The sequence below is a fragment of the Euleptes europaea genome, chromosome 13 (assembly GCF_029931775.1).
Source record: "Euleptes europaea isolate rEulEur1 chromosome 13, rEulEur1.hap1, whole genome shotgun sequence".
Taxonomy (NCBI): domain Eukaryota; kingdom Metazoa; phylum Chordata; class Lepidosauria; order Squamata; family Sphaerodactylidae; genus Euleptes; species Euleptes europaea.
In genome coordinates this window covers 20325016-20352151 of record NC_079324.1, presented here as the reverse complement: position 1 = coordinate 20352151, position 27136 = coordinate 20325016, and the positions used below count along the sequence as shown (strand labels likewise).

The 27136-nt window shown below is 45.0% G+C and overlaps 1 protein-coding gene across 1 annotated transcript; it reads right to left on the bottom strand.

The window, feature by feature from the left end:
* Positions 1–7641: 7641 nt before the first annotated feature.
* Positions 7642–23129, bottom strand: SLC25A14 (solute carrier family 25 member 14). The gene is made up of 9 exons (XM_056859378.1): positions 23025–23129; positions 19112–19259; positions 18816–18910; positions 17486–17571; positions 16949–17044; positions 11897–12021; positions 9871–10006; positions 9129–9209; positions 7642–8099 (listed from the first exon to the last, which is right to left on the bottom strand). The coding sequence occupies exons 1-9, from the start codon at positions 23086–23088 to the stop codon at positions 8058–8060; spliced, it is 873 nt and encodes a 290-aa protein (XP_056715356.1). The 5' UTR covers positions 23089–23129; the 3' UTR covers positions 7642–8057.
* Positions 23130–27136: the final 4007 nt, after the last annotated feature.

Below are 27136 nucleotides of genomic sequence, written 5' to 3'. Positions count from 1 at the left end.
TATATCTAGCACCTTATTGTGCACCTCAGTAGTGACACAATCATGGAACTCCATCACATAGGAAACCTATGTTTACACTAGATTTTTGGACTGAGCCCCAGGAGTGTACATATTCTCATTTACACGCAAATCCTAAGTGTGGAGAAAGAGTGGCTTATAGGGACAAGCTAACCGGTCACGCATACAGCAGGTGGAGAGCGGAAATCTGCCTTTGCTTGTGAGCAGTGAAGTGTGAGACTTTCTATTTCAGACCCTGCCTATTCAGGCAAGAGAGAGGAAGCCAAACAAAACAGGCTACTTTGACGCAAGTGCCCAGCGAGTGAGATAAGAGCCAGTAGTGGAGTCCATAATCCCTTCCCCACAATACCCAACATCCTGACCAGACTGGCCCAGATGCATGAAGCCCTGGGTCGCCGGGAAAGACAATGCCGCACCTTCCTGGCAACGTGGCAAATTTCATAAGAAACACAGACATCCTCCATGGCTCGTGCATCATTTTTCACCGTTCCTGCTAGCCGTAATTCTATAATTGTATCTGTCAGTTGTCCTGTGACAACAGGGAAGATGGCATGGCCTCAGCCCCTGGGTACAGGATCTAGTTGCTGGCTGTTTGTTTATGCCTCCCTTCTTGAACTGTATCATAACAGTAAGCTGTCCTGTGGGTGACAACCAAAATGCAATAGCTGTAGTAAAGGGCATTGAAGGAACCCGCTTCACAGGAAATCCATTCTTTGTTCCTTTGAAAACATGAAAAATGCCTTACTTCACATCGAAGGGCCATATCTCTTATATGGGTCAAGGTGCAATTGGGGAATTGTGCTTGTTTTAGTATACTGTGCATCCTTGTTTCTAAGTTGGCTCAGTCCCCATTTTAAGGGGGAAAGGTGAGAAATATATTTTTTAATCCTAAACACCACAAGGCATTACTTTAAATTGCTGTTCACCACGATGATAGTTTGCCCTAGATAGCATAGCATTTCGATGGCCCATGGGCTTCTGCTTGTAGAGCGTGCCTTTCTCACCCCCCCCCCGCCTACCCCAAATACCCCCTGAAATCCTGTTCCAGTTGAGCTCCCTCCCCCAAGACCAGGATTTCGTGGGGCTGTGGCTCAGTGGTAGAGCATCTACTTGGCATGCAGAAGGTCCCAAGTTCAATCCCTGGCACCTCCAGTTAAAGGATCTGGCAGTAAGTGATGTGAAAAGGCCTCTGCCTGAGACCCTGGAGAGCTGCTGCCAATCTCAATAGACAATACTGGCCTTGACCCACCGAGGGTCTGATTCAATATAAGGCAGCTTCATGTATTCATTTTGGGCTGTTTCCATGGTGGTGGTGGTGACAATTCACAGCACCATCTGACTGAAAGTCCCCGTTCTGGCTGCAAGGATTTTGTAACACGTGAATTGGCCTAAGGTGGCATCCACAGCTGGAGGTGGCTGCTCTGAGAAAAACGATCCTCCCCCCTGCAAGAATGCCATTAAGGTGATTTTCTGCAGGGCAGGGCCACTGGCGCATTCCATAGTTTACGGAAGGGTCTCTATCTTCCGTCACTCTCTGCTTCTCTGTTCTGTTACTGCAGCACTGGAATGTCTGTTACGCCAAGCACAGGGGGCCTCCTTTTATTGGGGGGAATTAGCTGGAGACTAGCTAGAGCTATGCAAGAGGCTGGTGAGGGGACCTTCTAACCAATTCTGCCCCTAGGTGAGCTAGCCAGATGGACAGCAGCCGAATAACAAGGCGGCTTTTGTGAATTTTAAGGGCTTTATTAAAAGTAATCAAATCGGGTAAAAACACACACACACAAACAAATAACTCCCAACATATACAGAGCTAAGAAAGTAAAGGTTTGAGATTCCCAAGTGGGCCATAGTTACCTTCCTGCAGAATGAGATCCAGAATGGCAGCTGCAAGAGGGGAAGGGGGGGAAAGGACTGCACTCCAGGTGTAGAGTTTACATTTTGTGTAAATGGCAGCCAGCTACTGTGTCAAAGGGAGATATTTCTATACCCAAGAAAGGGAGGAGGAGGTGTGGTCTCCCTGCAGTTGGCAAAGCCTGGTGATGGCTGAGAATGGCTGGGTGCTTGGGATAAAGTGTCAGAGCATTGAGTGGGGTCTGGTGAATCACTGAGGGGCTAGACTGGGGAAATGATGAGACTAAGGTACATCAGAATGGACTGACAGGATTCGGCAGGACGTGAGCAGTCGACTGCATGAAGGGCATAGAAATGTAAATGGCTTATCTTGGTCTTCTTCTTCGGGGAGCTGCAGCATTCCTTTCCGGGGAGGGTATGGCTCACCTTTTGCTGTTTTCAGGCCTGGCAGCTCGCTTCAGCCTTGCACAACCAAGATCGATGCCAGGAGACCCCTTGTTGTCTCTGGCTACACAGCATTGTGCCATCCTTGGGCACCAGCTTTTGTCCTGTACACCATGTAGGGGTGTCCCAGGATTGCCCAGGATCTGGTCTGATGCCATAACATGTCTTGCGCTAGAAACAGAAGCTGCCTCTGTTCTGACCTGGTCAGCAGGAATTTGTGGACTGGACAAAAACATGAGACATCTCTACACTGGCTGCTCCGCCATCTCCTTACTCGGAACGATCAAAGGGAGGAAAACCTGAGTTATTTCCTCAAGTATACTTAGATAGGTTCATGGAGATCCACTGCAAGCTTACAGATTGGCATTGCTATAGCAGGAACAACAGTACTCTTGAATGGTAGATATGCAACATGATGGGGTTCCTCTATGGTTAGTTTTTGAGGTTTATCTTTGCTTTCTTTGCAAAAAAACAAACAAACTTCCAGGAATATTGAAGCCACAGAAAATGGCTCCCCCAGTGATCAGTTGTGGCTTTAGAGAAGACTTGAAGTATCAGAAAAGCAAACATGCCAATATTGATGGGGTGCCCTGCAACAATAACCTGAGAAACCAGGAGTCTTGCTTTTATGTGGGGCAACCACAAAAGCACAACTTATATTAACACACAAGGAACAAAAAGAGGAAGCATAATTTATGCTGGTCATCCTAGTTCATCTCCTTACTATTGTTTTTGACAAAAACCAAAGGTTAGCCAGGATGATAAATTTCAACCCATTTACTTTTAGTTTTACAGACCAAGATGTGGTGAGTAGTTTGATATTGAAGGGCTGTCACTTAGAGGAGGGCAGGAAGCTGTTCCTGTTGGCAGTAAAGGATAGAACTCATAATAATGGGTTTAAATTGCGGGCGGAAATGTACCGGCTGCGGTTGGATATTAGAAAGAACTTTTCTACAGTAAGAGTTGTTTGACCATGGAATCAGCTACCTAGGGAGGTGGTGAGCTCCCCCTCACCAGCAGTCTTTAAGCAGAGGCTGGACAATCACTTGACAGGGATGCTCTAGTCTAGGCTGATCCTGCATTGAGCAGGGGGTTGGACAAGATGGCCTGTATGGCCCCTTCCAACTCTATGATTCTATTTCCATGCTCTGACTTGGGCACATGAAGTTAGACAGGACATTATGCATTCGCACCTGCCTTTTGATGCACTAAGTTGCATCTTGCCCAAGTTAGAAAAAGCAAGAGAAATGCCAACATAATACAAACTGAAGATTTAGGGAAGGAAACAAACACAAGCACTCCTGTACATAAGAAAATGGGTTTGAGAAGAGGAGCTTGGGAATGCGTAGCCTTGCTTCACGACTTTGTCACCAAAGCTTGATGTTATCAGAGGTTCAATATAAAAGAAGTTCACTTGCACTAAACTTGCACAGGAAGAGTGAAGGTTGGGTGGGTGGTACTTATACACAGAACATCAGCTTCAATTATCCTCTTTGAACTTCCCCTTTGAACACCTCCCACCACGTGCTGAAGATGGGCTTTTATAATTCTGCTGGTTATAGGTGAAATGGGAGGCTGTTATTCCAATATGCCTTTTTATTAAGTAATGCTTTGAAGTCATAATAACCTGCTCCAAGGGTTGGCCCTGGTCAGAATTTGGATGGGAAACCACCAATGAATCCCAGGGTCGCAATGCAGAGGCAGACAACAGCAAACCACCCTACAGGGTCGCCATAAGTTGGTTGTGACTTGATGGCAAAAAAACTACTTTGTTCTGAAGTTGTGATGACCTGCTCTGAGGGTCCATTTTCTTGTGTGCTACTGTAATGAAAGCAGAATCAGATTGTGGGAAGCTAGATTGTGAGTGCTCCTCCAGGCTTTCATGATAAGAAGATAAGCAGAACCAGGATTAGAAACCCAACCCCCCCCGCCAGCCAAAGGGTTGAGGCAGCTAGAGAGTTTGCCAACGTTCCACTTATACCAGGTTTGTAAACAGTTATTTACTTAGCTTCAAACCAAAATGACAAAGCAACAAGACAAACTATTGTCGAAGGCTTTCACGGTCAGAGTTCATCGGTTCTTGTAGGCTATCTGGGCTGGGTGACCGTGGTCTTGGTATTTTCTTTCCTGAAATTTCATCAGCAGCTGTGGCAGGCAGCTGCTGGCAAAACGTCAGGAAAGAAAATACCAAGACCACGGTCACACAGCCCGGATAGCCTACAAGAACCGATCAACAAGACAAACGTTTCAGAGTTTTTCTCCTTTCAGAATCTATACACTGAACTGGCGCCCAGTAAATATTTTTGTGGGCTATTATCTTTTGTGGACTTAACTGCAAGGTTGATTTAAGGCATATGGTTAAGATGGGAGGTGTGGTGCAAAACTTGTACGGTCAGCCTAATTGGCACCTCGTAAGTGTTAAATGTTCAGATACTCCACATTATGCAAACACGGCAGCTACAAACTGTTCCTGTTCAGGCAGATTTATTGCCCCTTTGATTGTATTTGTGCTTACATCTCCCATCTTAATAACCATATGCCTTCAATAAACCTTGCAAGCGATACCTGCCAACAGCCATCCTAGATCAATTTCTGCCCAACCAAAAGCATTAGCAAAGAGAATGCTGAGGACAGACATAAGCCCACAGGACAAAAGGCGAGGAAGGATAATAGGGTAAGCTGATGTTCTAGTGCTCTTCGGCTTCACACGAGCTCTTCCACCGTAGCCAGAGAACCAGTACAGTGCAGTGGTTAAGATGACAATCTAGGATCTGGGAGACCCCGGTTCAAATCCCAACTCTGCCATGAAGTTAAGTGGGTAACCTTGGGCCAGTCCTGCTCTCTCACCCTGACCTACCTCACAGAATTATTGTCATGCAGAGGAAATGGAAGGGAGAAGCATGTTGTAATCTGCTTCGGATAGAAATACCTACAATAAAATATAAAGTGCCATGCATATACATATGCAGCAGGTATTTGGAGATATCCCTATAACAGTAGGAACTCAAAGGGCCAACAATCAGATGATGCTTCAGGGTTCCTTTCAGTCCCTATTTCTACAGATTCTTCCTTGTGGAAGAGGCAAGCCTACAGCAAATCATACACATATTACAGAAACATGCTGCACAGTTATTTTTATAATCTCCTTGCCCTGCCCTGTACCTGTTCCCCAATCTGTAACCGAATTTCATCAGCAGGATACATTTTCTACCCAAAAGGGAACCCCCCCCTCCTGAAATGTCTTGCATATCCACAACTTTTACTAGCAATATATCATAAACACTTTTACTCCCCTCACCCTGCGACAGTTTCATTAAGTAAATAGTTAGCGAGCCACTATCAATGCCTTTTGAGAAAAACTCAAAAATGTTTTGGTGATTAGACAAGAGGTTTCCTGCCTCCTGGTTCACGGCGCAATAAGCAGAAATATTTATCAGGGCACATATGGACCAGGGTAGTGTGGTGGCTAACAATGTCAGACTAGGATTTGGGAGACCCAGGTTCAAATCCCCATTCTTTCATGGAAGCTTCCTTGGTGACCTGATCCAGTTACACGATCTCAGTCTAACTTACCTAAGCCGGGTCAGTCTTGGCTAGTACTTGGATGGGAGACCATCAAGGAATACCTAGGTTGTTATGCAGAGGAAGGCAATGGTAAACCACCTCTGTAGTCTCTTGCCTTGAAAACCCTACTGGGTTGTAGTAAGTCAGCTACGATTTGATGGCACTTCACACGCACAAAATATATTTTTAGAAACATACAGTCAAGTATGTGGCTGGTTATTTCAAATCAAAATTGGAAATATTACTCCTCCCTTCCTCCCTAACCTCTCTGCTAATCTTTCCCTTAATCCTCTGTCCTCCCCACTCTCTACCCTTCCCTGTCAAAACAGCAGATTCTGAATGCTGCACAATCAATCCTTCATTCAAACCCTACAAAAAGGCATCAAATCTTTTAACTGAAGCTGAGAAGCAGCACAAGAGGAAAAAAAATGGAAGAAAAACCTCAAATCAGTGCTCCAAAAGGGCTAGGGGTGGGAGGATGCACAGTGTGCTTTAACATTCAGTGTGCTTTAACATTCAGCATTCTTTAGGGGCAAATCCGCCCCCCCCCCACTGTATTCTAATGTCAGCAGCTAGAAGTTCACTTAGAGAATGTTGTATAAACTGTTGTAGTCTTCACAATAAATTGTATCCAATGGTAAAAGCCAGACAAGGTAGGGCTCTCTATATACAAAGGGGGCTTCCCAAGCATGCAGAAAAAAACATGGCCTTGCAAATTAACCAAAAGGACAATAAAAGCCTCAAAAAGCGGTTTAATGAAGACTGAAAAAATGCTCCCAAAGGAACAGAACATTAAGAGCATCTGACCATCAGTAAATTGAAAATGAGAGGGGGTAGAGAGAGAGATCAACTTGAAGTCCCTAAATGAGAACTCTGAGAGCAAGAGATTTCAGAAGACTGTTCTCCCCATTCCCCTCAGCTTGAAGGTATGACTAGCATCCGACAGGATCTTTAAAAATGAAATGGGCTGAGACCAGGGTACTTGAAGGGCAGTCAGCAATGCCAGCCTGCCCACCAGTTAAGATCACAGCTCTCTGGTCTATAAAGCAAGATGGCTGCTCTTTAGAGGACTTCCCTGTGATGATACCTCAGGTGCAGAATTCACAGCTACTGATCCAACATCTAGTCTTTTCAGTACCAGGTAAAAACTTGGCTGCTCATCAAAACATTAGTAATCGTATTTTGTAAACTGTGCTGTTTTGTTGTATGGCGCCTGTTAAAGATAGCGTGCTATGTTTTTATGCTATTTTACCCTTTTGAACAACCTGTATGAAATTGTTTAAATGTTTCTATTTTTCTGTATTGTTATTAACAATCACCATTGATTTTGTTTTATTGGATTTTTGTTATAGAATTTTTTTATGGAGAAGCAGCTAAAAAATGTATAGTAAAGAAATAAGGACTCAGTGACCTGCTCTAGCTATTACCATTAGAACACAATAGACAGACGCTTACATTCTTGAAGGCGACTAGGTGTAAAATGCAGCAAGCATATTTGGTACGCACCATTTCTATGCCTTCCCCATGGATAATGGCATCAGAGTTCATCCTTGGAAGGTTGGCAAATAGGGCACTCCAACATTCCATGATGTCACAGCAGTTCAGCCTTGAGGGTGGCCCAAAAGAACACTCAGATGAGCAACTTACAGTCTAAGATAGGCAATTAAAGTTTTTAGCTAAAGATACCACCCATCCTGGGGCCCAGGTTGCCTGCTGTGACCATCATTAAACACAAGACACATCATTAAACAGACACAGATGAACTTCCAATAAATAGTTTAATAAGGTCACATGACAATGGAGGGAATGCAGCAGCCCCCTGTGTTCCCCCTTTCACAGTTTAGGGGAAGACACAGCCTACTGCAAAACCCACACTGCAATAAACTGCACTGGGAAGGTCCTCTGAAACTCGCACAGCTCTTCACAGAAGATACGGACTCCAACCCATACGCTCTCCCTCTCACGCTCCACCTTTCCCTTGTGGGAAAGCACATGCAACAGGCTCCAGGTATCTCTGGCCCTGACATCCCCCTTCATCCAAGCCACGCTCCCAAGGCTGAGCATTCAGCGCAGGAGCAGGATGGTGGCAGGCCTCAGTCAGCGCAGGCAAACAACGTGAAGATGTGGGAAAGGGGGAGATGAGCCGGGAGGGCAGCTGGATCGCCCATCAGAACCGGTCCCTAGAAAGGGAGCCTCTTCAGCTGCTCATAGGTGATAAAAAACTGCCGGCAAGTTAAAGAAATGACCAGAAATGACTGCAGAGATGGGGTTCTCACTCCCATCCTCCCATCAGCTCTTATTCTTTGCCCACAAGCTAAGCAACTACTTTCATCTTTCACTTCTAAACAAACCAGTTATGCTTGTTTTGAGGCTGGTGCCCCTAGGACAAAAGAGACCACCCCCCTGCTCTCGCTAACAACCTAAGAAAGATCCACTTCTATGGAAGGTCACAGGGTGAAAGTCAGTCTCTGCCCCAAGTAAGAGGGACATTTCCCCAGTCAAGTGAGCAGCAGTTTTTCTACAACTCTGCAGGACTTCCTGGATTACTTTTACAACTAGAGTTGCTAAGGTTGCTTATCAACTGCAGTGCATATGTTGAGAAACAGAGAGCCATTCCACCCCTCACATGGGAAGATAGTTGTTCCTCAAAGATAAGCTAGCGAGAGACCTTGTGCACTCATAGAGCAAAGCAGGCTGCCTTATACAAGATAACTGGTCAAGCTAGTCCAGCGCTGTGTACTTCAACTGGGTCTTTCTCAGGCCTGCTACCAGAGGTCTGTATTGCAAAGCATTGTGCCGCAGCTTTATTCTCCTTGTCATGCCCACTTTATTTGGAGGGTCAGTAGCAGAAAAGGGTCACACAGAATCAGAATTGGAAAGGACCAGATGAAAAGGGGGGGGGGAAAACCCACTATCCCAATTTCTTTTTTGTCCTTAATAAAGTTCCATTCACTTACAGGTCAACCTGTGTTATGTAGACCATTACACCATAAGCAAAGTAAATGAGCAATGGACATTACAGAGAGAACTCCTCCAGATGACAACATGAAGGCTGGAATCCTGCTTTTCTGGAGAAAAGCAAGAACTTTTCAATTGGTGAAGAGCTTCCATCCTCAAAATTCCTAACACTGCTGTACTTTCACTCCCTGGCTATGACCAGGGACTTAATCCTCCCAGCCAAGCATGCAGCAACTGCTTCAAGAACTTTCCAATATCCCTTGTCCAAAAAAGCCTCACGTGTGAAAGGATACAAGGATGTTCCAGGGGCCAAGCCGCAACCAGTTTGGCCAGAATCCTTTGTAGAGTGCAAAGAAGCCCTCGCTTTTCCATGTCTGGGGATGAGAGAGAGTTCATTCAAAATTCCATCTAATCCACACAGGTCAGCACGTCAAAAGGCCACACGGCAGAGGTGTATGTAGTAGCAGGGGACCAGCTTGCCCATGGGTCAAATTCAGTCCCCATACCATCTCTAGCCGCTTGCCAATGTCATTCCAGCGGCTAAAAAGGAATACCAGAACTCCAGGCAAACTACCAATAACTAGTTTTTGGGTGTGGGAAAAGTGCAAGAAACTGACACACTTTTTAAAGAATGTCATAATCATTATAGAATGGGATTTGTGTAAACCAGAGTTCCCAGGAGATTATACTACTGGGCCCAAGACAGGGATGGAAACAAACCTACGACCAATGAGTTTTAAGACCTGCTGAATACTTGCTCAATTCATAGTCATCTTCTTTTTCTTGTTTAGTAAGATTAAAAGGGATTAGAAGAGGGTCCCGCCTTACCCCCATGCCTCTTCAACAAGCAGCATGAGGTTTGGGATTTTGATGAACTTTCTTTAAGGCTTTGGGGGTAGCAAGGAGCAGCCCCCAACATCTCACCATTGCATTTTGATTACATCACAGCTGAACAGCCAAGCTTGAAACCTGCCTCGCTTCCCCATTTAGTCCATGGCATCTGGGGGCCAAAGAGAACTCCATCCCAGATCTCACCTTTACCAGACCGTCCAGTGTACCCTTGTAGAGATCCACGCTCCCCACAATGGCCCGCTGATTCATCAGACGTGTCCGCACCACATCTACTGGGTTTGAAGCAATGGCACCGGCCAGCCCACAAGTAAAACTGGAACTAGATAGACAAGCATATAAGAGCATGTAGGAGTTAGGACATTTTGGAGGACTTTCATTCATAGGGTCGCCATGAGTTTGAAGCGACTTGACGGCACTTAACACACACAGGAGTTTGCACTTCAGACAGAGCACACCGGGGTTATGGATTCCTCCCGTCTCCAATATTTCAGTTCTGGAAACAGGTTCTTGGTTCTTTCAAGGCACGGACGAAGCAGACTGTGTGTGCAGGGATCTATACATTTTACTTAGGCTTAGTGTCCACCCATTATGGGAGAGCCAGCGTAGTGTAGTGGTTAAGAGCAGTGGTTTGGAGCGGTGGAGTCCAATCTGGAGAACCAGGTTTGATTCCCCACTCCTCCACATGAAGCCAGCTGAGTGACCTTGGGCTAGTCACAGCTCTCTCAGCCCCACCTACCTCAGAGGGTGTCTGTTGTGAGGAGGGAAAAAGAAGGCGATTGTAAGCCGGTTTGATTCTTCCTTAAGTGGTAGACAAAGTTGGCATATAAAAACCAACTCTTATTTGCAGCCCTCACATCTTTCTTCCTCTGAATCATATGGTGTATAGAGGTGCAGTGTAAGTCCCTCACTTTGCACTGGCTTTGGGGGGGGGGAATCAGAAGCAGCACCAGGCTCCATTTGGTACTTCCAGCCTCTCTCCAATGCCTCCAAGCAACTGACAAGACATGTACCAGAGGACTCCGCCAGAGACAGGGCTGGCCTCTCACTGTCAGCACCCAGTGAAAGACAGAACCACACTCGCCCTGAAGGCTCTGGGTCTTTCACTTGCTCAGCAAGCAGAGGCAACCCAAGAGAGCAGGTGATGGGTGCAATTAGTAAAAAAAATAAGATGCTGATGAAGGTGGAGCAGAGCCTGGCTGGAAGAGAGATACAGAACACACTGCAGTGTAGCAAGATCAGTCTCAGAAGGTTTTACCTCCCCTCACCAGCACAACCTGCTTAAAAAGTCACACACACACATCCTGTTTTCATCACATATGAACAGCACACTCATGTTAACACAAGAGGATTCCCATTTCATATTTAGGGTGGCCCAAGTGTTGCCTGTTTTCTTTCCCAACTGGGGCTAGCTAAACTTTTAACAGGCGGAATAGCAAAAAAATAGGACCAACTGCTTATATAGAATCAACCAAATCAGTGAGCCAGCAACCTGACTGATGTAAACAGAATTCTGAAAAGAAAGACTTATCAGTGCAAACCTCTTTGGTTGTACAGTCCATATGCAACTGCTGACTGGAAAACATCCCTGTCAGTTATATCCATGACCATGCTGGCTCTTATAAAATATAAAGATTTCTAGGTATTACAGCTTGGAATGTTCCTATTCAAATTGTTTCTTATAACTATATTAACAGACAAGGCCTTTTTGGTTTTGATTAATATCTGAATGCTCATCCTTACCAGTCAGTCCTTTAAATATACTCACAAACTATCCTACCTAAACCTTGCCCAAACTATTTAATGACCTCCCACAATGGGTATCTGCAGCCATTTTTAGATCCCCAATCTGTTCTCTTGCTATCCTAAAGGACTAGATTATTTGAAGTTATACAACGGTGACATGGAACAAAGTCACTGTAGTAATCCCTTAATCCACCAGATGCATCTCCAGCCCTTGACACAGGAGCACATTCTAAGGCTCTGCCTCTTCCTCATCTACCTAGCAAACTAATCTGCCTTCAAGCATACAGCAGGAAAAAAAACCTGCACTCCCAAAAGCCATTCTCACAGTCCCACAGTAGTACTACTGCCAGCCTGCTCCGTCAGGAAAACTGCCTGCTCCGCCCCACTCCCACCACCACCCCCGGTCTATGAAAGCTGAGAACCAGGCAGGTGGCCTTAACATATTAGAGAACTGGCAAATACTCACATAAAATGGGTAAGGATTGTGTCCCCCACAAAACCCGAAAGGATTAAGTGTTTCTTGGTAATGTCATAGACTGGCAGCTCTACTCCAACCACAATGGCAGCACGCTGAGCAGTAGGGACCACACCCTGTCAAGAGACAGAAAGTTAAAACACCCATTGTCTGTAACTTCCTTCCATCACCATTCCCAAATGCCTCGAGGTTAGCAGGCTGCACAATCCTTCTGGATGACGAAAGCCTGCTGGACTCTATGCCTGTTCTCAGGATCCAGTTCTTTCTAGAATTATTATTATTATTATATTTGATTTATACCCCACCCTCTTCCAGCGAGGTCAGGCTCAGGGAAGCTTACAACATAGTCAAGAATAATAAATATACCAATCTAAAATTTAAAATACACAATTCTAAAACCATCATACTTATCCAATCATCCCAACTTTGCTCCATGACGTATGTGACACTAGCAGCGGCTACTGTATCATTTCTGCCATCCACCCCCAGAATTAGAACCAATAGCTTTATTTCCCTCACACGCCCCCACCTTCAAGTCTGCAAACAGAAATATATGTGCTATGGCTGGAATACATTGTGCGGCTTTGCTTGTATTCATTTTCAGTTTTCCCTCTCCCCTATGAACTTGTAATTGAATTCCGATTGAGTGAGTCAACGCCCAGGAAAAGGAATGGGTGAAGAGAAGCAGCCTGTATTTGACACTCCCCAGTTCACAGTCGTACAGATTGTTAGCCCCCCACACACACACACACAATTTTATGATCTCAGTTAAGCTCCACAAATCCAGTTGGTCTGCAAATGCAACTCCAAATTGCTTCCACCAGCTTCTGGGGGAAAAAATCTACTGAACCCACACTGCGAAGAGAGCAAATCAATATCCTCCAGAGATTTATCCCCAGGACCAAACAACTATTTAAGACTTTAACAAGATAACAGAACGAGTTTGCTTTTAAAAAATACCAGATGTACAAAAACTGATTCATGAAACCTCAAAAATTGCCCATCCAACCTCCTCTTTCCCACAATGGAGTACAGCTGGGATTTAGGAAGCGTTGACAACAGACATAGTTCTCTGCAGTCAAAAAGAGTCTTTGGTTGCAAGGCAAAGAGTGGCCGCTGCATGCGCAGGAGGCAGTGAAGGTTAAAAACCTTGAAATTCATCCCTACCATTCTCATCAGTACCACAAAAACATTGTTTTATTTTTCAAATTTCCAGACCTCATTGTGGAGAAAATACTGAAAGTTAGCATACTTAAAACATAACCTAAGGGAATTTCTGCAGTGATGGAGGCCATTTGCCCAGTAAACAACTTGAAATCTCTGCTCTATACCAGTATTGCTTCCTACACAGTACCTCTTTTGCCTCATCTGTCTAGTCAGTTTGTGCTGGGGGGGGGGGGAGAAAAGGAGTCAACATTTTGCATTCAGAACCCAAAGTACTTCACTTCTGAGCATACAGTTTGCATTTCCATGTGTGACAGAACGGCCCCTGCTGACCCACAAGCGCCACTCTGTTTGGCCCTCTGAGGTGACTAGCGTGGTGTAGTGGTGGTTTAGAGCGGTGGTTTAGAGCGGTAGGCTCTGATCTGGAGAACTGGGTTTGATTCCCCACTCCTCCACATGAGCGGTGGAAGCTAATCTGGATTTGTTTCCCCACTCCTACACATGAAGCCAGCTGGGTGACCTTGGGCCAGCCATACTCTCTCAGCCCCACCAATCTCATAAGGTGTCTGTTGTGGGGAGGGGAAAAGCAGGTGATTGTAAACTGGTTTGATTCTTCCTTAACTGTATAGAGAAAGTCGGCATATAAAAAAACTTTTCTTCTTCTTGGTGCCAGTGACCATTCCAAGTATCTGCAACACACCACTCTACTGGCTCACCGAACCAACGGAGGGGATCTCTCTCCTCTCTTTTGGAGTGCTGCCACATACTAGTTGTCTTACGATTTATTTAAAACATTTCTAAGCTGCCTTCCCACCCAAATACGGTCCCCAACGCAGTCCAATTACCTGCCAAGAGGGCCAGTACTCCCAATGCCCCTACGGTGTTGCCATTCGAACGTTCCACCTAGTGCCCACATCTCCTGCTACCCAAGGTCTGGTTACCATGGGGACAGCTTGCCACATTTGCACACTGCTAGGGAAACAGCGATTTCGCAACTGAATGCCTCCTTACTCCTGGCACCCATTTTAGTGTGTTCGGACAGTGGAAGTTTATGTGGTATGGAGAACGACTACCAACATTTAAAATAGTAAATAATTTATTAAAAGTAAAAAGTCTACACATATACACTCTACACTGCAATGGACTGAGAAAGGAATAGAAAAGAAAGGTGCAAAAACACAATTCCTCTGACCCTCACACTAACTGATTTGTTCTGTCAGGCTATTTAACTTAAAAGTTAGTGTTCTAAAAACTTCCCATTACCTTGGTGTTATTGTCCAGTTAGCCTGCCCTTTGTCTACTGCACAGGGCATTGGCAGCCATCAAGATGAAGCTCATATGTGAAAGCTCCCACGTGCAGATGAAATCAGCCAAAATCGACCCCTCTCCCTCCGTGCCAAGGGATTTTATCTCTTCTGTTTCCCCCATCCTTATGGGTCAAAGAATCCTTTCCTAATCTCCACAAATATACAATCTAGCCTCTTCAGTCCCCAAGTCACTGTCAACGTTTAGGTGTCAGATTCCAGCTAAAGTATGATCCGGCCATTTCATTGTGTTTGGCCAGGATGGCCATTAGCATTTTTAAAGCTTTAATGGTTGTTACTTGGAGGAAGTTTGAGAGCAACTGACTTCCCCCCTCCTGCTTGTCTTCTGCAAGGAGAAACTTCTAAAACTAAGTGTCAAGCCAGAGTCCTGAAGTAAAAAGGTATTTCTCCACACCATGTCACTGAGTTAGGCATACTTGGATGCTGACTGATTTATGAATAAAACAAAGGTACTTAGGGAAGACCTTGAAGTGGTACCAGTTCATAGAAGTTCCAAAGTTAACTCTGTTAAATTCCCAGTGGTATAGTGAAGAGCACACATATTAAAGTGCATGTGATCTAAATAGCAGTTGGGACCAACCAGGGAGACCAGAATACAAAACTCTTCTCATCCAGAAAACCTATTGTGTGACCTTCAGCAGTCACTATTATCAGCTCCACCTACTTTACAGGGTTGCTGTGAAGTTTAAAGGAGGGGGGGAATCCCACATAAGCTGCCATGAACACTTTAAAGCAGGGGTGTCGAAATCAATTGTTACGATGGCCAGATGTCATTTGTTCGGGCCGGGCCATGCCATGCCAGCCCGGATTGAGAGTGGGGGGTGGGGTGGCTGCCTCGGCTAGTTTGCCGGCTGGTTAAGAGCTCTCAAGGGGATGGATCTGGCCCTCGGGCCTTATATTTGACACCCTGCTTCAGAAGATGGGTGAGATACAAATGTGAAAAAATGTGGAAAAGAATTATTATTATAAAGGGTAAGTTCCAGATTCCTTCCTTAGCAGGTTACAAGTACCTTTTCCTGCATCTTTCAGCCCATCTTCTCTCCTGCTTTGCCAATACCACTCTGGACACCGCTAACATTTATAAAGAAAGCTGGTAGCTAATATGGCACTAGGAACTTAGCCTGGTACACTAGTCAGTATTTGCTACAGACCTAGGCTGCTTCCAATTTGTTTTGTCATCTGAACACGAATACTTGAATTTCAGTATGTCAGATCCAAATGCAGGTGCTTTGCCAACAAGTTGAACTTTAGACTGAAGACTTCCAAAAGCAGGAACTCTAACTGCAATTCTACGTGTGAAGGGAAGCATGTGAGCCTGATGATAAATCACGTTTGTGCTCAAAACAAACACTTATGATGTCTGACTGGAGTTCCATGTTCAGCTGACACTAGGGCTAAACAGCACTCCCAAACCATTGGGGACTTATCTGCCAGGACCTGAAGGATGTACCCAGGAGAATGGCATTATCCTCTCTTTGCTGTCCTTTCATTCTCTCTAAAGAACAGAAACAGTAACTGCTGAGCTGACCTTTATAGTAATCAGGGCTAAAAGCTTATTTATATATACAATACAAACAGATTCTCAGAACACTGAACTTCACACTTGCAGTTCCTGCACAGCTGTAGCATATAACAGACTTGCAACAACCCACATCAATCAGATATCATAGCTGAAAACGGAAGCACACACAGACCAAAGCACATCAGCCAGAACTACGATATTTACATGAAAGAAAGACAACCCCTGAAAAACTAACAGTAACTTCTACGCAAGTGTAAGGTGGCCCCCTTTTTGGATGACGCATCTGTGACAAATCCTATTCTTGCATTTAATATTGTAGCTCCTTAAATCCAGGACAGTAGCAGTGACTCCCCCCAAACCATTCAGCTCAGGACTAAGGCACTCAGAATCATCGGTCTGGCTAGTCAGGTCAAAGGCTTTTTCTGCGGTAGGAGCAGTCCTTTCGAATGGCTAATCAAAGTGGGTGTGGCAGATGCCTCCACTTTCTTTCTTCAGGAAGGTAAATGGAACAGATTTCAAAGGACATTTGGTGAAGGGCAAATTGGTCTGACAGATCTAGCTGCACTGTTTTGTTATCTTGCTGATCTCTATTGGGTTTTAAAAAAATGCTTTTGCAACTTACTGCTTTGCTACCACCTTGAGTCCAAGGAGATACAGCGGGATATAAATATTTTAAATAATAAACAAAACTATTTGCCAGTTGTGTGGCATACAGCCAGGCAATGGAGACAGCCTTAAAGCTGCCAGCCAGGGAATTTTTGGACAAGTGGGCAGCTGGGGCAGCTAGTAATACTGTCCTCCTCCCTCGACAGCAAAGTGGATCCTGCTGCTTTCAGGACTACCCCAAAAGCACATGGATACCTACACAGACACTGGAATCCAACTGAAGCATCTCCTATTGTTCTCAAAGGGATGTGCAAAAGTTTCCTCTCTCCTAAACAAAGCTGCACAGGACAGGCAGGTGAGATGCAGGCATTCTGAGAGCAAGATCATGTATGGGCAAAGACAGACCATGCCCGAGGCAGCACTCACCCTCCAAAGCCCCCGTGTGCCCTCCTGCTGGTAGATGTCGATGAAGCTGTGAATCATTCCACCTTGGAATAGGCTGCCCTGAGCCTGCATTCGGATCTAAAAGAAGGACAAGAGACACAGCAGCAAGTGACTCTCCTAGCAGAGACGAAAACAAAGCCTGGAAATTTAAGAGTACCAGCTGTGATCCAAAATCATTGTCTGGGAGACCAACAAACTAAGTGTACATATTTCAAACCGGGTCAGGGAGGTAAATCTACACTGCTGCCTCATATCTTTTAATGCCACATCACAAACACACACACACAATTACATGAATTAGCTGAACTAACCCAGCACAGCAACAGAGCAATGTTATATTTAGCTTCTCTTTTCCTATCTGATGGTCTTTTTGCTTAGGGATGAAGAGCATGACACACATGGAGTAGTGGCCATAAAAATGCTAGAGGCTTGGAGAACATGATCATGTGGCATCTGTAGGTTACGATGAGAAAATACTGTACAAGGAAGCAGCAAGCATTTAGTACAAGCCCCTCTTACCTTCAGCACATCTGTTGGATTTGCCAGCGTAGAGGAGATCACCCCTGACACTACCCCACAGATTACATTGATCAGTAACGTTTCATCTGCAATGAGGAAGAAGATATTTGGGGTAGATTTAACAACCAAGGCTGTGTGTTTGAGGAGAGTAGATTTCAGGAGGAGAAACAGAAGATGAGGATACACTACTACATAAAGACCAATTGCTCCAATTTTCTGATCTCCTCTCTCTTGGGCCTACGGTATCAAGGACAGCACTGTGCGATCGCTGGATTCTAATTCAAGCATTTCTGCAGCTTAGCAAATGATAGTAAGGGGGAGAGGATTCCGTGCAGTTATCTCCCTCTAAAGGAATGCCACCCACTCCCCACGGCCACAGGCCTTTTTTGTGGGAACAACGTTCAAAGAGGGATTCTACTGATACCTAGAGCAGCCACCCCAACACAAGGGGGGGGGAACCCCCCAGCAGGATATATTAGGTTATTAGTTCAGAATTGAAAGGCCAAGAGTTAGAGCAGTTATGCTGGGAAAGGGCAGTGGTACTGACCGCAGCACTCTCCAAAGGAGACCGGGTCACTGGCTACCCTGGGCCTGCAGGGAAACAAACATTTAGGACATAGTACCCAGAAGCACAGAGACCACAACACAGCACATGTGACACAGGAATAGACAGAGGAAACTGTGCTGGGGAGTGGAAAGTCAAGCTGGAATATGTGCTTGTTGGATTCTAATAAAGAAATGATAGTTGACTGTAGTAGGTTATAGAGTCAGTCCTTCTCCAGTCTGTTTCAGTGTTTTCCAACTGTGAGAGCAGCAGCAGTACCAAAGGGTGCTTAAGAGCAACAGCTCTTAGAAACTGCAAGTTTCTAACAGGAAAGCAACAGACCTGAGCCGCTTTGGGATTCAATCCTGATGTGCAGGAGGAAGGAAAATAGCACTGAGTTGCTTGAACAAAGACCAGAACTTGCCCAATTCTGAGGAGGAGCACTTTTCCTACACCCTACATGCCCAGAGACATTATAGAAAGACAAAGAGGCAGCAAGTAAGTGGAGACAGATAGCTGTTAGCTTAAGAGGTTTTCATCTTTGAGGTATTAAAAAAATGACTCTCTATGTCATCTTTAGATTTAATTTCTCTGCCTCTTGAAATGGTGGAGCTTGTGTGTCGACACTGGGAATTTAGGACCCAGAGGCATAAACAATGAAGGAAGCCCAAGCAGCATATAAGAGACAACCAAGTAAATGGCAAGTAATTGTTTATACAGTACCATCAATGTAGTACTTTACAAATTAAGTTTTTTGAAAGACTCATAGCATCCAGAAGCACTGACCTTCCAAGCGATCCACAAACAGCCGTTTCAAGCTCTGATATATGCCAATCTTTATGGTGCCATAAGATGCTTGTCTTAGCAAGGCTGGAGCAATTCTGCAGCAGGAGAGGAGGAAAGATGACTTAGACCCATTCAACAGAATAGCAGCCCTGCTATTTGCGCCCATAGCTCAACGATCCAGTTTTGACTTTTAATACATACAGGATCCCAAACCTCAACTAAAAGGTTTGGGAAAATAGCTGAGATGTGAGGTAACTAGCAGGGAAGACATTATATGAAAAAGTGGAAGTCTTTACCCAGAGTAGAGTGCTAGCACGCCTTCCTCCCTGTAGATGCAAAACAAGGCATGGAACATGCCCCTGTATTTGATCTCTCGGAAACGGGCATCGATGCCTTGGCCTTGAACCTGAAGTCGCGTTTTGGTGAGATCCACGGGGAAAGTCCCTGTAAAGGAAGAGAGGCCACAGCTCACAGTTGTGGATATGAAAGCAGGTGACTGCGATTCCATTCAACAGAACACTACCCATTTCCTTGGACATTAAAGGGCTGTATAGTTCATGAAAACATCGGTCTTCAGGCACCTGCCAATGTGCAATTCTTGTGCACACTGGCCACTTGATATGCAACTATGTTTGGGAAACAGTGTTTTGCACCCAAGGGACAATGGAGTGAGTTTTCTTTAACTGGTTAGAAGATGATGGGAGAGGGATGGTCTGCTACAGAAGAATGCTTCCAGGGAAATGGAGTCAGGTGTTAAACTGGTATTTTCAAGTGGCGTAAACCCCTCTGAAAAACCAGTTGGTCAAAAAACAATATATAAATATAACAAAAACTTTTAATAGCGATATGCATATTAGAGTGGGGTGCAAACAAGCTCATAGATTGGCTTTTCTTCCTACAAAAATGGCTTGTGCTGACTTAAGCTACTCAGACTGATGCATTAAAAATGGATTTGCTCCATCTGTATCTCACATTCCTCCAAGGAGCTTTGATGGTGCCAATGAGGTTCCACTGAGAGTCTTCTACTCAGGTTCTGGCCATATCCAGATCTGTAAAGACCAGGAGATGGAACTACACCAGACATCTTTTGATCTTTCTTTGGAAACCTCACTTTACTTTGAAGTATTGGCAAACTGGCCACTTTCCAAAATGGGTGCCTTACATGTGAGTGGCACAATCACAAGCCACTCTACTGCTGAAAAATGTCCCATTTGAACTAGCACAGGTAGAAGAAGAAGAGTTGGTTTTTATATGCCGACTTTCTCTACCACTTAAGGGAGAATCAAATCGGCTTACAAACCTCCTTCCCTTCCCCACAATAGACACCCTGTGAGGTAAGTGGGGCTGAGAGAGCGTGACTGGCCCAAGGTCACCCAGCTGGCTTAATGTGGAGAAGGGGGGAAACAAATCCAGTTCACCAGATTAGCCTCCGCTGCTCATGTAGAGAAGTGGGGAATCAAACCTGGTTCTCCAGATCAGACTCCACCGCTCCAAACCACTACACCATGCTGGCTCTCACAAACACTACACCCTGCCTAAAGAAAGCAATTCTATAGAAATGTTAGATGAGACAGCACAATTGGCTTTTGCCATCTTGATAGCAGAGTTTCTTAGCCACTGTGTGTGTGTGTGTTGTGCCATCAAGTTGCTTCCGACACATGGTGACCCTATGAATCAATGTCCTCCAAAATGAACAGCTTTGCTCAGGTCTTCTAAACTGCCAGCCTCCTTTATAGAGTCAATCCATCTCATGTTGGGTCTTCCTCTTTTCCTACTGCCTTCAACTTCTCCTTGCATTATTGTCTTAGCCACTACAGTATGCTAACTGTTAAGCAGGGTGTTCTCCAGTTCAAATTCATCAAATTTTGTAGGTCGACAAAGTCAAGCCTTCTGCGATATTGACCTATACTACAGGGCTGTCATGAGGATTACTGAGATAATGTATGAGAAATAATTTGAACATTCTAAAGTGCTATATACTTTTTATATGTCACAGTTATATACTGCCTTTCTTCCAATGGGCTCAAGGTGGTTTACAATCCAACAGACTCCCCCCAGGGGTGGGTGAACAAAAAAGAACAAAATAAGCTGATTTTGATACCACTCTTTTATATATAATGAAATTACACAACTATCCAGTGAAGCAGCCAGCAGTAGAGACAAATGCCAAGTTTTAGTAATTATTATTTGAGGGCGAGAACACCCTGAGGCTATTCTAGGTAACCTGCACAGTCAACACTTTTTGCAACTTTTACAACAATCCGCTGGTTGCCTGACCCTCCAATGTTACTGTATGAAATGCACTCTGCAGATTCATGGCAAATTGTTCATATCTACAGGTATTAGCTAAGACAGAACCTCATTTTCAGAGAGGCACACCATTGAATAAAGGTTACTAGACACCAAAAGCAGGGGAGGGCTGTTACCCTTATCTCTGTCTTATAAGCTTTCCAGAAACATCTGGAGGATCAAACAGTGCTGAACTAAAATGACCTCTGGTTTGATGCAGCAGGACTCTTCGTATACCCTTAATGGAGCATAATGAATTAGACATTGGACAAGTAAGGTCTAGTCCAATAAAGGTTATGACGCAATACATCTATTCATCTTTAAGACGCCACAAGAGACTTTATTGTTGGACAAGTAAGCTCTAGTCCAATAAAAGCTTATGATGCAATAAATCTATTCATCTTTAAGATGCCACAAGAGACTTTATTGTTGTTTTCACTATAAAAATTTAACTGTGATAACTGTTAGCCACCTTGGTGGCCCTTACTGAACAGAAAGATGCCATACAAATTTTGCAAATATATAACTAAATTATGCATGTGCTCACCACACATGCAAAAATCACCCACAAACTCTCAGCTAAAAAGGCTCTCAAGACAGCTTCTAAAAAGCCTTACTGAAAAACATGTCAGAACTGTAACACAGCCACAAACCCAAGGCAACAAAACAGCAACCTTAAAACCTTATTTAAAATAGTCTATGGCGTCAAAACCAGCAGATGAGTAAGATGCTCAATACAGCCAGTATGATCAATAAAACAGTTATGAGAGCAATGAAGAAGAGGAAAAATTAACTATTATATCAGGTGCTTTGGAATACTGGCAGGATGCTCCTGCTGTCTTGTTTGTGGTCTTCCTAGAGGCACCTGGTCGGCCACTGTGTGAACACACTGCTGGACTTGATGGACCTTGGTCTGATCCAGCATGGCCTTTCTTATGTTCTTATCTACAATGGCACAGACTAAGTATGACATGAACTGCTATGAAAAATTACAGAGATGAGACATCACTACAGAGAAGCACCCCACCTGATTTTTGAAGTGGGGAGGCATACAGAGAAGGGCCTGTGAATAAGATCTTAAATGAATAGTAAGCTCTATTACATTTTTATCCCACCCTCCACCTCCAAGTCAATATATTCTCTATTTCAGCCTCATGATAACCCTACAAGATTGAGTGAATGACTGGCTCAAGGTCACCCAAGGAGCTTCAATGACAATTAGGATCTGAACCATGAGCCAACACAGAGTAATGGTTACAGTGACGTACTAGGTTCAAACCTCGCTGCAGTTTGTCAGGTCAATCGCAGTCTCCCTCAGCCTAACCCACCTAACAGGGCTGTTGTGAAGATAAAAACGGAAGTGGAGAAATTCACTGACACCTTCTTGGAGAGAGGGCAAAATAAACATGTAACAAATCCTAACGATGCTCCTACGGGGACACCAATGAATCCAGACTCCTGAATGTCATTTTGCCCTTACAAGGTCCCAAATACTGAAAGAAAAGAACTCAAAGCTTTCCCCCCGCCCCTTGTAGACCCAAATAACTGCTGGCTAGAAAACAGCACGGTCACCTTCTGTGGTGTCCGACAAGGACCCAATCAAATCCCCACTGGCCTCTGAGACTTTCTGGGTGACCGTCGGCCAATTCTTCTCAGCCTATCCTACCTCACAGGGTTGTGAGGGGGATAGGATGGAGGGAAGACCCATGCACCTGCCTGAAGCTCCTTGGAAGGGATTCAAATGAACGAGGCAAATAAATACCGGCCTCCTGAGAAGATCTGGAGAGGAAGGGGAGCGCGAAGGAGGAGGAATCTGACTAGGCCGTTGCTAAGGGCCGGTAAGGGGCGTGGCATGTTGCCCGGTAACGGCAAGGGGGCGGCGCGCGGGCGGCCTGGCTCGCTTTCTGTATTCTCACCCACCGAACTCAGCCACGAGCGAAGCCAGCCCTCCGTACACGAACGGCTTCCAGCTCAACGCCGGCATGGCGGCTGAGGAGAAGGGAGCCGGCGGGGACTCCCCCTCTCGCAGGCGGCGGCCTCCCTCTCCCTTTCGCCGTGTCCTTCTTCTTTTTTCCCCCCTCTCAGTAGAAGAGGCCGGTTCTGAGGGTGCGGACGGTAGCCGGCAAAGGCCAAATAGAAAGCGAAAAGCGAACCGTTGGCCGCCGCGTGATCGGCACGCGCGGCTTGTGACTGGGCGAGCCAATGGGCGCTTTGCGGGGCCGGGCCGGAGTAGCGACAAATGCAGCCAATGGGCGAGAGGGGAAGTAAATCCCCGCCCACACGGCGCGCGTGATGTCACGCCCGTCCCTCCCCTAAATTCTGCAGGAACGAGGGGCGTGGTCATGTGGCACAAGGGGGTGGGAAATATGGGGAGGGGTTTTCTACCGTGTTAGGAGGGCCGAGAGTTAAGTATTTGCTACGCAGGTTATGCGGACGAGGCGTTTGATTTTTTACGTTAAATATAAATGACTTCAGCTTTAGATACACATTTACGGTTTCAGCTGTTCAGCCAAGTTTGACGTATACGAATATATGAAGCTGCCTTATATAGAATTGGATCATCCCTCCTAGATCGAGATTGTCTACTGTAACTGGCAGTGGAGTTCTGCAGAGGAATCCCCTGCTAACCGAGATCCTTTAGATCAGTGATTGACAACCTTTTTTCTCTTGGTAGCCCCTTTCCATTAATTGTACCCCTCATATTACCAAAATGTTTGTCATTAATATAGTTGCTGTTATCTCAAATGCCTTTTCCTGCCATTGTTTTTTTCCACAACCCCCCTAAATGTACTGGTTCATACCCCTGGGGATACATGTACCCCAGGTTGGAAACCACTGCTTTTGATGGCCAGGATCGAACCCTGGAACATTCTGCATGTATTATCTGTACTCTGTGATAGGGTTGCCAACCTCCAGGTAGTAGCTGGACATCTCCCATTGTTACAACTGATCTCCAGCTGATAAGAAATCAGTTCACCTGGACTAAATGGCCGCTTTGGCAATTGAACTCTATGGCATTGAAGTCCCTCCCCAAACCCTGCCCTCCTCAGGCTCCGTCCCCAAAACCTCCCGCCAGTGGCAAAGAGGGACCTGGTAACCCTAGTTCTGTGAGTGTGCCATCAAGTCACAACCAACTTATATTGCATGTCTCTGCGTTGCAGAGGACTTTGTTGGTGATCTCCCATCCTAGCACTAACTACAGCCAACCCTGAGATTGGGCTAGCCAGGCCTATCCATGTCAGGCATAACATATGCTCTCTACCACATTAAACAGTACATCCTTTTGAATTGACTATTTAATGTGAACTTGCTAGCAAAATACCGGTGCCACCAGAGCTTCCAAGAATGACCATGATGTGGCCCTGGGCACAGATTCCATCTGCCTCCCCCATATGACCCCGATTCAAACCAACTATCATAACAAAACTTGGCTTCCTGACAAGATGAACAGAACAATAATTGTTTTATTAGGTATGAAACAGTAAAGGAAAAGGGACAGGGTTATTATAGAATAGCTTTTACTCATGATTTTTGCAGGGAAAAAATAGCAGGCAGAATTGGAGACTCCTGTGCTAACAATGCATTCCTAAAGAGAGTTATCCCAGTCTATGCCCATTCATTTCAATGGGTTTAGACTGGAGTAACTTTGCTTATGATTGCACTGTAAGAGATCCAGCCAGAGTACTGAAGTGACTATATATGAAATACAGATGAGACACAAGTTACCTGGAAATACGCCACACAGAATGAAGGGAAGCATCAGCCTCTCACAAAAAGTACTCAACTGAAAAAATATGTTAAAATATTTCTACTCACCCTAAACAAAAAAGAAAGCTCACAACAGTGTGAAGATGCTGAATGGGGAAGTCAGACTGGGGAGATGGGAAAGGTGGGTTGTTTCCTCCTTAGAGAGGAGGCACCTTAGCTGAGTCCCTCAGCTTTCCCAAGATTGTCCCTGTAATGGACATTTCCTCCCCATCTCATAGGAGGCTTTATTTTCTTTTAATAGGCACTATATCATTATATCAATATAATATAACAAACGTGTATCAGGTTCTTTGACTTCTCAGTTTGCTTTGAAAAACAAAGTCTCTAGCATGTTCTGTTGTGGAGATACAAATTATTGTTCTTCATGCCTTTGTATGTATTTTAGCTTCTTTTAATTATATTTGTGGTTGGTTTTAATGTATGTTTTCATTTGTTAGCTGCCTTGGTAGCCATTGTGAGAGCAGAAAATATATTTTGTAGGGGAGAGGGATATCTCAACAATGAAAAGGGTTAGAGACTTTTTTTATATAATGGAAGCTGGGGATTCAGAGAACCTTATGCACACATGGGTCCCAGGAATCCCCCTACCCCTTTTGGGTATCCTCTTTCCATGGATAGTAGTGAGGAAGAATTCAGCTGAGTCCTAAGCATGATGCTGTTGGACACATGAAGCTGAAGCTAAGTTGAACCATTAATCCACCTAGCTCTATGTGGTCTACTCTGAATCACAGCAATTCTCTGGAATCTCAGACTGAGACCTTGAACTTCTTACAGGAGAGATGCTCCAGTAGGAACCTAAATCTTGTGCATGTGGAGCATCCTACCACTGAGCCACACAGCGTGCCCCCTAGGGTTGCCAGGTCCCTCTTTGCCACCGGCAGGAGGTTTTTGGGGCGGAGCCTGCAGAGAGCGGGGTTTGGGGAAGGACATCAATGCCATCGAGTCCGATTGCCAAAGTGGCCATTTTCTCCAGGTGAACTAATCTCTATAGGCTGGAGATCAGTTGTAATAGCAGGAGATCTCCAGCTAGTACCTGGAGGTTAGCAACCCTAGTGCCCCCCAATTAAAACTAAACAAGAGCAGCCATATTCAGCCCATTAACTGATTAGTTTAACAAGCTTTAAAAGGAGTTCTTGATTAATCTGGAAGCAGATTTTGTGTGTGTGTTTTTCAAGAGCTTACACAATGGCAGAGGGCAAACACCACCTTAGAAGAGGCATCCCCTCCTGTATGTGAAAGGAGAAGGGATGCAGCTGTAAAGATGATGCTTGCTAAAACGTGCATCATTTAAATATCAAATCACATAATTTTCTTTTTGGGGTCCCCCCCAGCTTAATTAGTTAAGCAAGCAAACACTCTTCAATCAGGTGACAGTCCCCAATAAAATCTCACACAAATGTACAGTATTTAGGAAGATGTGGCTGCATTGTGGTCTCTTTTGTAGCTGCTGACCACCATGTCCTGGTTCAAGGCTGTTTCCTTCTGAGGGAATAGGCAGAAGAAGCTGCAGGTCAATTTGGACCGTTGCCGGCTGACGGTACCATTCAATCCGCCAAACTGGTCCTTCATACTTCTCTTGCCCTTGGGACTTATCATATTTTAGGTTCCAGGCACTTGCTTCCCCTTGGAGGAAAGAACGACCCTAACAATAATATAGAGGGGGGACACCTTTCTGATACAACTGCATACACTTGATAGTTTAGATCTTTCCTGAAGAAATGGAGCAGGGCTATATTAAGTCTTGTGGGGTTTTTGGAGGACAAGGGGACAGTGTGGGAGTCGTCCTTGGAAGAGTGCTTAGCTCTGTGACCGGTAGATGGCAGTCGTAGAACTTGCTTTGCCCTTAAAACATCCGCAGCGGAAAGGTATGAATGGCACATGCCGACACCACGCAAGCCATGTGGGTTGTGGGGCTATGCACATGCCAGGGAGATACTGAAATTGCCAGATGGGCAATTGTTTCCCTGGCACGTTCTCTGAAGCTTTCACTGCTGCACAATAGGCAGAAATCAATCCAGTATTTTTCCAAACAGTGCTTCTCTGTGGTTAAAAAACAAAATAAAAACCCACATAGGGTATGGGGGTGGGAATCTTTACTTATAAAGACTCCACAAAAAAGGAGCAAGTAATCGATATTTTCTCTGGAGGAAATCCTTCTTCTGTAATCAGCTGCGTAACAGGGAGATGCCTGACAGGATAAAATGGGGGAGAACCGGGCTGCTCTGAGCTCCTTGGAAGAAGGATGGGATAAAAATGGAATAGAC

What these genes read in the sequence shown, in the direction of transcription:
- SLC25A14 (XM_056859378.1), bottom strand. Translation starts at nt 23,088, where the DNA reads ATGCCGGCGTTGAGCTGGAAGCCGTTCGTGTACGGAGGGCTGGCTTCG. An exon ending in TTCGCTCGTGGCTGAGTTCG is followed by an intron (nt 19,260 to 23,024) that starts GTGGGTGAGAAT and finishes CTTCCTTTACAG; the next exon opens with GGACTTTCCCCGTGGATCTC. An exon ending in GTGCTAGCACTCTACTCTGG is followed by an intron (nt 18,911 to 19,111) that starts GTAAAGACTTCC and finishes CTCCTGCTGCAG; the next exon opens with AATTGCTCCAGCCTTGCTAA.